The sequence below is a fragment of the Egretta garzetta genome, unplaced genomic scaffold (assembly GCF_000687185.1).
Source record: "Egretta garzetta isolate BGI_Z169 unplaced genomic scaffold, ASM68718v1 scaffold18, whole genome shotgun sequence".
Lineage (NCBI taxonomy): Eukaryota > Metazoa > Chordata > Aves > Pelecaniformes > Ardeidae > Egretta > Egretta garzetta.
The window spans coordinates 7655620-7667070 of record NW_009260616.1 but is presented as its reverse complement, the minus strand read 5'-3'; the positions used below and the strand labels follow the sequence as shown (position 1 = coordinate 7667070).

The window sequence follows — 11451 nt, the reverse complement described above, 5'->3', positions numbered from 1 at the left end:
TAGCGAGGCAGTGTTTGCACTGTGAATAAGCGTAACGTGGCCTCCATCTTTGCAATTCTGTTTTTAAACATGTTTTAGAACTGACTACAGGTATCGGCGTGGGCACTAAAGCATCTTTACTTGTGGCAGCCTACGTATCTCATTTTGAGAAGGGCCAAAAGCTGCAGCTAAGGCACCGGGTGATGCAAAATGAAGATACTCCAGCTCTGGCTGTAATCAGCACGCTGTCAAGTTGTATCAGCCTTTAGAAGCAGAGGGGAGGAGAAAATAGAAAATTGAGTGCGGGCGAGCTGAACAGGGAAGCCAGTGCGGGGATTGACCTCTGCGTGTTTGTTCTTCCTTGGCAGGTTGATGACGCCTGGGAGTGAAATTCGGTTTGTCCATAAGCACATGGGCCTGGTGCCGGGCTGGGGAGGAGCTGCCCGGCTGGTGCAGATCGTGGGCGGCAGGGCTGCCCTCCGGCTGCTGAGCGGGGCTGCCAGGGTGGACCCCGACAGCGCTCTGCGCCTCAGGCTCTCGGAGGAGACTTTGTCGTCTTCAGATGAAACCGGAGCATTAGAAGAAGCCCGAGCCTGGCTGGGTCAGTACACAGAGGGTCCAGCCAGTGTGGTTCGGGCTGCAAAAAAGGTGGTGACAGCGGGAAGAGAGCTACCCATGGAAGCTGCCCTAAGGGCAGAGAAGGACGTTTTCGGAACTGTATGGGGTGGACCTGCCAATTTGCAGGCATTGGTTAGAAGACCAAAACATAAATGAAGGTCGATGCATAAGAAATCTTCTTGACCTTTTTGCAAACAAAGCTTTCACTAAAGCAGGCATTAAACTGAATCATTTAAGGACTTGTTCATTTAAACTGGCATTAACATTCCTGTTGCTCACGTCAGGCAGACATATTTGGTGTGCAACCACAGAGAAATCCCCGGCAGATTCTTTCCTGTCCTAATCACCCACTGAATGGAGATTAGTGAAATTAGTATGTAAAGGTAAATACTGTGCTGAGAATAGAACTATAATTCTTTTGGAATGAGGCTGAAGATTATTTTCTTTGGAGTTAATTTTGGTTTTCTAACTGGTATGGAAATTAATTGCTTGAAAGATAGGAGGTTTATTTATTTGCAGAACAGTTGCATCTAGAGCTGCAAACTATGAGTTCCCCAACATGAGACCAGTGTCTTCAAGCAGCTTTGAAGGGATGATAACTGGTGAGATCATATTTTTTATTTTTTCATCTTCAGTCAGTTCTTTGTGTAATTGCTGAGAAAGTATCCAAGGTTACTTCAATTTTCATGGTGATTTTTACAGGAGAAGCTCTAACTTACTGAGGAGCTTATAGCCCTCATTCACTGACACCGATTCAGGTCTCTAAATACATGTATGCATCTTCTCACTGCTCAAGGAACCAACTACCTACATTCGCACCTGCACATTCCCATAGCCTGGACCTGTGCATGTGCGAACCTGCTGACCTGATTTTTCACACAGGATCTAGCCGAAATCTTGGAAGGCCATGACGTGTCATGCCCCCAGGTGGGATGTTCTTGACTGACTGGGTGGTCTTAGTACTTCAGCGTTCTGGAAAGACTTGTGTGTGTGGATCTCTCTTCGTCTGTCTGCATTTGGAACTCGGTCTCCATGCTGGTGACTGTGCAAGTGATAGGTAATTCAGGGGTGAGGGTTTTCCCTTTAGAAATTAGCAACGATAGAGTCCCTGCTTTGGCAGATGATTCTCAAAATGAAACATCTGTGGGAACAAAAACATGCAGGCATATCCGTGACTTGCGAGTGGGTGCTCTGCTTCGCTGGGGCTGTTTTACTCCATGGCTGTCACAGCAGGGAGTGTGTATAGCCTGAAGCAACCAAAAGAAATGCTGAAGAAAGGGATGCATTGAGAGCTGGCACCCCAGGGAGGATAAGGAATTTCCTCTGCCCCGTGGATCCTGCCTGTTTGCCCTCACACCAGAAGCTGCTGCTGGAAGAAAATTTCAAATCTCTCTTCCCCAAAAATAAAGTTCAATTTTTATTTCCAGGTTAGAGAAGAGACAGGAATGGGAACATGGGCAGAGAGCAGTGATCTGGTTTGGCCCTCTTTCCCCCACGCCCCCACCCTTTTTTATCCAATAGCTCAGGCATTAGTCCCTGGTGCAGCTGGATTCTTTCCTGTGCTCTAAAGAACTTCAAACCCACGACTTCTGAAGTACGGGTGTTTTCATACACTCAGGCAGTACTTGACTCTTTAGCAATGAAGCTGTTCTGCTTTTTGTGAAGTTCCTCAAGATTCGTGAGAGATTCCAGACTTGCCAACATCACCGACCCTTCAGAGCACACTCCAGCCCATACTCATCCAGCTTTTTGAAGCAATAGCATGTCACATTGTCATGAGTCAAAAAAATAGTGCTCTAAAGGGCCACAGGTTATGTCTTTGCTAGTTACAAGACTTGCCATTACTAATACTGTGATTAAGTTTATAAAATGGGTATGAAAATCACTTAGAACCTGAGCAAGACCCCTGAATTTTATTATTTATTTTTTTTTACTATTATTATTATTTTTCAGGTACCAGGCTGTGAGGCTCATTAGTGTCTCCTGTGCACTGGGCAATATAAATTCAAAAGGGAGGAAATTGTAGCAGAAAAGCAGAACCTGTCTTACTTGGGCATTTTGAACTCGCCCTGTGCTGCCAGTAAGCAAAACACAGCACGTAGGCCTGCTGGGGACCTCCTTCCATCTTCATTTGAAGACAAGGAGCTTGCTTCTCATTTCAAGCAAATGCATTTCCCCAGCCATCCTCTCCGATTTGTATCAAAGGCCAAGGTTGGCTTCCAAGAACAGGACAAATAATTAACTAGTACTGAGTGAGACACTTTCAGAAAGGGCTACAGAAATTCATTTTGCCCTCTGGTCTGCTGGAATCACAAATATACCAAACGTAGTGACAGGAGATTCAGAAGATAATTACAGGTGTTTGTTTTGATCAAGGATTTTGTGAGCAGCCCAATACCATAGCCTCTGGTTTCTTTCCTGTTCTAAAAGCAAGTATGGCCCTTCACAGGAAAACCAGACTAACTAAATTACCATGAGTGCTAGCACAAGAGCTCCAGACTGAGGGAGATGACATGGAAACCCATTTTACCTGTTTCAGACCTAAATGCTGTATTTCACACAATACTTGCTTATCATCTTAAAGTGACAGATACCAGCTGCTGGTTACAGGTAAGCATTTACATTTTCTTTACAATTACTGAAGACCACGAGCTTCATCACTGTTTTTATTCCCCTTTAGAAATGGCCTAAAACCAAACAAGCACTAAATCCACAAAATAAATTAGAAACCTCAACATTGATATTCCCAGTCTCCTAATTAAAAGGCATGCTAGCTTTTTTATTTCTTAAGGGCTAGTTTGCCAACTCCCGCCTTGGCAAACTAGGTTTCCCATTACATTGTGAAAGGCCTGTCTTGTTCCCTTGCCTCCGTGTACTGGGACAGCCTGAGTGCTTAATGGGCTGTGGATTCCACATCAAGCATTTAAGGTTGGATACCGGAGATCACTTTTAGCAATATCGATACTTTATTGTATTTGCTGCTGGCAGAAATACACTTACCAAATGGGCAGTCTAGGTAAGCTGGGTGTCCGTGCTGAATGCTTGGTTCACTATGTGATTATTTATTTTTTTTTTATTTTTTACCGTGACATTGGGTTCCTGTATCTGTGGCTACCTGTTCTGGAAAGAAGTGATGCAGTAGATTTTGTAGTATTTTTATTTCCTTTTTCCTTCCCATTCTGCTCCACTGTGCATTTCTCTAGCTACGCTGCACAAACTGAAAAATCACTTAATGTATGGAGCTACAGAAAACCACGTATGCAGTGTGACTGTGGCGTAGCCAGCATTGACAGAGACGACATCTCCTACTGAGGGTAAAGGTTTAAATCTAAGATAGGAATTACCAGTTACTACTTTTCCCTGGCTTGATCTGGGGAGTGCATTCGCCACTCCAATGATCGGCTGTTAAGCTCTCACCGGCCTCACTTTAACTGATTTTAGTACTTCACAGCTGCACAGTAGCTGGTTTTGGCTCCTGCTGGAAGTAGCTACAGCAGGGGTGTTTGACTGAACAGAGGCCTGCCTCTCTACTTTGGTCAAGAACCCCCAGGGATCATCACTGGTAAAACTATTTGTAGAAAGTTTGGGCTGAAAATCCGGAAATTAGGTATACAGCAAGTCAAGTTCTTGTATTTCTTGCTTTTTTCAACAGTACACACCCTCCCATGAAGTAACGTGTGCACACAGCAGAAGCGTTCCTACTCAAGGTTTTTGCAGCACATCAGACCTTGGTTAGTGCCAACTCAAAACAGAAATAAGACAGCTGGCAACTAACAAATAGAAGAAAAAACATTCCATCCTCTTTCCTTCTGAAGTCCATGTTACTGGCTGATTTCCTTCAGAACTGGAAGGTGACTGTAAAAATCTGTGATCAGGAGTACCTGCTCCCAGCTGAGAAAGAAGGAACTCCTCTTCCTTATTCCCAATGCATCTCCTCTGCACTTTCCTTTGTTCACTGACCCACTGATCTCACCTGTGGGTGAAGGAAACAAACTGGAGGGCTGGCACAGCTGAGCCAAAGATTAGACATGTCAGCCATCACTACAGTAAGGAGAACATTTTAGAAATTCAAATCTACCATTTTTAAAAGGGCTGACTTTTAATTCCCTTCAACTGGTTGCAACTTTTGTCTGAAGGTGTACAGTCCCTACATATCAGCTACTCTTCCTTCTATTCAGGGATTGGGGTACTAAGAATCAGTTTAATTAGCTTTATTTAAAAGATTGCATCCAGAATCAACTACTGGTGTTTCTCAACTTGGAAAAATGTAAAACTACTGCCATTAACAGAAAAGACAAGCTCTGCTTTTTAAGATCTGGCTTCTCTTCTAACCTTCCCTAATAGACGGAAGTCAGCTTGTAGCCGTCTAGGAGAAGCATTCCTAGCATAAGCACCGAACTAGCTGTTCTAGGCTGCCACTCACTTTGCTATGAAGAACAGATAAATAGCAATATAGTCCTTAACATCCATGTTGTTACAGGCTCAAGTTTGCTCTTTTATTTCAACATTTCTGCTGTTAAAGTAAGGCTGTGTGCTACTTCTGCCTGCCGTAACAGCAAAGCAAGTCGATCAGCCCCTCGGATAAGAAGCAAGTGTTAAGCTCGCACGAATGTTAAAGCTGCAACTCATGTTTTTTTCAGTAGAAAGACATACTCCTACAGTGTTGTGTTTGAGAGACAGCCAGCCAGGGATGCAAGAACTTCAATATACCACTCTGAGCCAGTCCTCCCTTTCAGCAAACACAGGAAGCTGTTTTATGATCGTCGTCTTTAAAGTTCCTCCAGTGAAGTTCAATTAAACTGGAGACATATCTAAGATTGTTACTGATAAAGTGTAGTTTTATTAAATTATAAATTCCGTAACAAAAACAAGACAGATCAAAAAGACCTCAAAAACAAAACTACAAGGACTAGATGGCAAAGCCAGTGAAAATGCTGTGAAGAGTGTATAGGTAAGAATTTGCAACAAAAGTTAACAGCATTTTTACATTTCCATTAAAGGAAGGTAAATGATTGCTCGTCTAGTAAAAACACATTTTAACTCCAAACTCACATCTATTTTCTCACATTAAATTAAGCATCCTGCTCACACCCAACATCTCGCCTGCTTTAGTGTTCTTTTCATACATCAATCCATGCAGAAAGTAGTAAGACACTTAATGCAACAGTCAGATAATGAAGACAATTCAAGTTGTACAATAGATATACATTGGCCAAAAAGGGATCGAGTATCTCCAAGGGGAAAATGCTACAAAATAAACACAAGACATTTTCAAGAAAACTGGGTATTGCTAAGCAGCTTTCAAACCATTAACAGGACAACCCAGTTTCCTACAGTTAAGAGTCTTCCAGCTGAGACATGTTAAGAGACTTAAGTTAAACAGGCCAAATCTGTTCCCCCCCTTCACCCCACCCTCCCACCAAACACACCGCTAGGTTTGAGTGCAATGCCAATGTGGACAAGAAATTTACAGAGCGAGGACTGAGTTTTTAATCGCATGGCTCTAGATTTAAACTTCAGTGACCGTGCACTGTCCATCTGGCCTTCTAGATCTTACACTTGTGTTCACCCCCCCGCCCCCTGCCACTGGTCTATCCGCTCCTGTCTGGCTTGCGTTTGCGTTCGAGTGTCTCTGCTGGACAGAGGACAGGCGTTGCTGAAGGTGGGCAGATGCATCCTCGCTATCGCTGCTAGCATCCGACTCTGTCTCCTCAACAGAGGTGTCAGGGGCTGGCACCCTACCCGAAGAGGATGATTCGTGGTCTTCTTCTCCCTCTCCCCTGTGACTCCTTTCAGCCATATTGTCTCCATTTATTTGCAAGTGGGCAAAAGAGTTTTCTAGAGAACTGCTTGCATCAGGTGATGGCGTTGAAGGACTCATCAGCTGACCATCCAGTGATGGCAGGGGCCTAGCAGAAATGGATGCTAGAGGCTGGACAGCTGCAGCCCCCGGGGTCGGAGTGCTGTCTGCACCATCAGCGGAGCTCTCTCTTGCCAGGTTGACAGTGTTCGCATCACAGTCCAACCTCAGCCCAGCCACTCCTTTCTTTGGTATATCTATTATGTCCCGTTTTATTTTTCTGCGGCGTCCGTGCTCGTTTCTCCTGTACTGAACCATATTTTCAAGATCTGCTACGTATAAAAACCCAGCGATTAGCATTTCAGTGCTCTTTTTACCCTTGGAAAAGGCATCTTCCAGCTCTCTGCTGGTACGTTCATCATACTGCCACCAACCATTTCTACCTTCATAGTACCAGGCGTATTCTCCATTGCCTCTGCTTGCTGCTTTGAGTTCTTCTGGCGACAATAAGGTTGGCTTGTCAAGGAAATCCTCTGGAATCTCCTGCCGGCAGAGTGCACACCGTTTCCCAAGCCAAGAAGCTCCCTTCACACACAGATAGCAGAAAACGTGTTTACAAGGCAGACTTACTGGATGGACACATGTTTGCAGACAGATAGCACATTCGGGGACTGTCAGGGAAGGTGCCGCGTTAGCACACGACTCATTTGTCTTCCTGTTTGTGGGAAGCATGTTGATTGAATGATCTATTTCGCCACAGCCAGCCATCCTGCAGAGGATCAGAGACAGATTTAAATCAGTTTATTGTGTCAGTCTAAACTGGCACCTTATATCACCTTTGACCTCATCATCCACAGAATAAGATGCTTACCTTAAATTAAGGTAAGTTATCATTTATGAAGCTCAGCTCAAAGAAACTGACAGGTTAACATTCTGTAGCCTGAGCTGACAGCCTAAATAGAGTACTGGGAAAATTTCTTTACCTGCCACATATTCATGCCAAGGCAGAAAACAAATTTGGGAATTTTCTCTGTTCTTCCTCTGAAATAGTGTTGATTAATGAACCTCCAGTCAGCCAATTACTTTGAAGCCTCCTCAGGAAATTTAAAGCAGCTACAATTCTTTCCTCAAGAGGTGATCTGGCTGCAAACATTGAACTTAAAACAATCTTTCTTCACAGTACTGGTGATCATCCATTTGATTAAGGGATTACCTGAACTGTACCTCAGACCAGGCTTCCACAGTAGGAAATATGGCTGGCAGCAGCACCCCGCAGTATTCCCCCTCCTGTTCCTTAGTCCCTGTGCACCATGGTATACCATCCCTCAAACTGGGCTCAGAACAACCACAGGGCGGCAGAAAGAACCAGATTTGAAAAACGAGGTGGCTTTTTCAAAAGATACCCTGGGTTCCTCTTTCCTAAACATCAGGTGAACTCCCTGATACAGCTAAGTGCATCTCAGAAGGAATCGCTGCATCCCAGCAGAAGGAGCAGTATATCACAGAAGACACGCAACCGTGATTTGATTGGTTTGTGAAGTCATTGCCTCTACCTTCTCTGGCCATCTCTTATTTCTGTCATTAAAGTTGACTTCGTAACCAACTGTAAGAGAGCAGGGAATGGAAAACTGCATCACTTTGACATTGTGTAGGATTTCAGCAGTCGAAAAATTCTAGCCTAAATATGCAAATGTCTTCTCAACTACATTTTTGCCATGGCAATCTTTCACAGTCTGTTTCACAGTAATTTTCCTTTTATGTTCTTATTTATTAGCCATCAAACCCAAACACCAGATATCAAATGAAGGAGAAGAATGGGCTTTGGGGGATGGGGCCTAAAAAGGTGCCTTTTTTCATTTAAATCTCCAAGACACTTTTGAGGCAAAACAGCCTTTCAGTGAAAATAGTCTTTGTTGTACAAGCAGCTACGAATAGTTCATGCAAACCCATCACAGGCATGTGAGCCAAAAGGGACCTTAGAGGTCATGTAGTCCAGTCTCCTACTCCACATGGCACTACCACCAATACTAGATCAGATCAGCTGTGGCTTTGTCTAGCTGAGTTTTTTTGAAACCTACAAGGACGGAGAAGCCACAGCATCCCTGGATGGCCTTTTCTAGTGTTGTACACGTTCCTAGCAGAATGTGTTACCTCAAGAGAAAAAGCCTAGTGTCACTGTAAAAGCCTCCACTGCTTTAAACATCTTACGAATACATGCTGGGATTAAAAAGACTTTTTTTCCTCTGTATCTGTATTTATCTTTACAACAATGCATTAAGTACTATTTACTTAAAAATGTATTTCTGTATGCTGTCTGTTCCCTTCTATCACTATAATTTCCTCTTGGAAGACCCAATGCCTCTTTAATCCATTTTTTATCAAATCATTCTTTTAAAAGCTCTACAGCTCAAATATTTTTTCCTGAAGTAGCACATAATTTTATCCACCTATGTTTCAGTTTCATATCTGGATTTCTTTCTCTGAGATTAAAGACAAATCTCCATACTAGTTCTTCAAATCAGCATGCCGGATACAGACACAGCATTACCTACCACCTGGGAACTGTCTTCTTACTGTACAGTACACCTCTATCTGCAAGATCCGTGCTAACAACGTTGTGAACAAGTTGCTTTCCAGCAGCCTCACACTTTTGACGTTATATTTCGCAACATAATTTTACACCAAAACTAGGGGTATATAATGAGAAACTTATCAGTAAAAGGGGGGAAGAAAAGCTATTGAGATTTCAGAATACCTACAATCACAACCCAACCGGTATCTCAAAACAGAAGAGCTGAAAGATAAATTCATATATTGATTAATTTGCGCTAACCACGGCTGAGGTAAAGGATCTGAATTTTCAAGTGCTCCTGTAATGAGATAGCACTGTGCAAAATGGCACAGCAGCAGAGATTTTTACTTCCACGCTACAGTTTACAAAAGTCTGCTTCTCCCTGAACATGCTTTATACGGTTTATCCTTTTGAGAGTCAAAGAAAAGATTAAAACAACCTGTAGATAAGTAACTTCTATACAAGTCACGTATCGTAATTAAGATTTTGGAGGGGATTAAAATGCAATGCTGGGATTAAAAATGCAATGCATTTTGACAAATCAAATTCTGATACCATAAGCTAACTTATTAGTAAACTAAAAGCAGAGTGAAAGTTCTCACCTGTTCACTGTAAGCACAAAAATGCTAACTGCGCTCAAGGGGTCACCCATTAATTTGAGGGTTCTTTGATTCCTTACTAGGTCACGCCAATAATGCAGGATATGAAAAGAAAGGAGTAAATGCCTTATCTTGAAATTACTATGTGATTTTTAATGACTCAGAGGAAAACATTACATGTAAAATGAATACAGCTGGAAGAGTAAACCCTTATCTCTCAGCAAATGCTACCCAGCAACATAAAACTCTTAAAAGATAAGCACAACTGCAGTTGCATGTGCTCAGAATGCAGGACAATTACGCACTTGAAGATTCATATCAACTGAACTGATACTGTCTCACTTTTTGTTTTTAAAGGAAGATCCTACTTAATCCTTTTTTGTTTACCTTTTTAAGTACCAAATCTAGGTCTTACAGTTTGTTTATAAGCTGGTATGAGGTCGTACATGTAGATTTGTATTGAAGAGGTAATCCTTCAGAAAGCAGGAAAACCATCTAGGACCGCTATCCTGCTATGTTACGGCTACGGAAGCACTTTCATTCCAACTTCATGGTATTGAGAACTAAACAAAACTGACCACAGAATATTCTTCCTGAAATTAAGAGTAGTATTTTATAACAAGTTTTAATCAAAACAGGCTTCCTATTAGAACTGTTATCAAAGAGTAAAACTCTGGGTTTTGGAGCGTTACGTTCCCTTAGGTCACTTCTGGCAACAGGGAAAATTACACTATTGGATAGTGAGACTAAAAGTTAATCAAACTAAAGGATAAGTTCTAAAAATAATTTTATTTGAAATATTTAGATCCTCAATTCAGGTACAAGTACGGGAACAATAAGCATCTGAACACTGCATTTTAACATAAATACAGCCTAAAACCAACTGAGAAGGAGCTAGTCCACAATCTTGCCAGATCCTACCTCTCTATTATCCTTTTGTGGGGGGTGGTTTTTTTTTTTATTTTTAACATTAAAACATGTATTTCATTTGTAAGCTTAGGGTGCACAGCCTAGAGCGCCTTCATCAACACACAAAGTATGGAAGAGGTGATGTATAAAAACTGTATGAAAAGACCCCAGGCCTTCTAGGACTCTACGGGAAGAAAAAGTAAAGTCCCATAAAACCACCTCAACACAGTCATTTCTCAAACTCCAGGCCGAATTCTAACTGCAACTAAAGAGTCTGTCAAGGAGCTGTCACGTAGAAGTCCATTAACAAAACAACAGCTTACTTTTTCTGAATAATTTCTACTGAAGCATGCCACAAGACTAAAACGTCCTCTCTTCAGACGTCTCCAGCTAGGATGGCAGGTCCTCTTTCCCAAGGCTGGTTCATTCCTCACTTGTCCTGCCCAACGGTACACTACAGTATTTCAGCTTCTCTGCAAACTAATGGAAAGCAAATAATATCACCATTACAAAGTTGTCTAGAGGTACAAGCAAGCAAAATACAGTACCATGGCCCTGCCACAGAAATTACTATGCTTTCATTTACCTGATGCAGGCTATTTTCAATAAAAGTATCATCAGACTTCTATTTTATTTTTTGCAATGATCAATTTAGGCCCACAGTTTTTATGTCAATTATTTTGATGTCTGACTTAAGCAAACTATCTTTTTCTGAAGCATTATAAAAGGCAATTATCTTTAACTGTAATAAGGTAATGGCTCATTTTGATAAAGTGACCATGGACACAAAAGGAGAAACAAGACCGGAGTTAGGAGCATGTTACGTTTATGCAAATTTAACCTCTAATAAATGACTTCTTATATTCAGAGTTTAGAAAGTCACAATGCCTTTCCAAGCCTGTTTATAAAACTATCCATATCACACTGTTCCACAGGACTATCTAGGCTTATATGTTGTCTCTTAAACAGGGGCT

General features: G+C 42.1%; 2 protein-coding genes across 3 annotated transcripts; one reads left to right on the top strand and one right to left on the bottom strand.

The window, feature by feature from the left end:
• Positions 1 to 298: 298 nt before the first annotated feature.
• On the top strand, positions 299 to 2353 carry ECHDC1 (ethylmalonyl-CoA decarboxylase 1; the record flags this gene model as incomplete). Its single annotated transcript, XM_009645205.2, has 1 exon — positions 299 to 2353. A coding segment is annotated over one exon (455 nt), but the record flags the coding sequence as incomplete, so codon positions are not given.
• Positions 2354 to 5430: 3077 nt separating this feature from the next.
• Positions 5431 to 10957, bottom strand: RNF146 (ring finger protein 146). 2 transcript variants are annotated; one of them, XM_035900691.1, is made up of 2 exons: positions 7611 to 7632; positions 5431 to 7166 (listed from the first exon to the last, which is right to left on the bottom strand). In XM_035900691.1, exon 2 carries the CDS (start codon positions 7163 to 7165, stop codon positions 6107 to 6109), a length of 1059 nt encoding a protein of 352 aa, XP_035756584.1. In that variant the 5' UTR covers position 7166; positions 7611 to 7632; the 3' UTR covers positions 5431 to 6106. The 2 variants fall into 2 exon arrangements, with proteins under 2 accessions (XP_035756584.1, XP_009643549.1); XM_009645254.2 differs by lacking the exon at positions 7611 to 7632 and adding an exon at positions 10801 to 10957 and having other exon boundaries at positions 5432 to 7166.
• Positions 10958 to 11451: the final 494 nt, after the last annotated feature.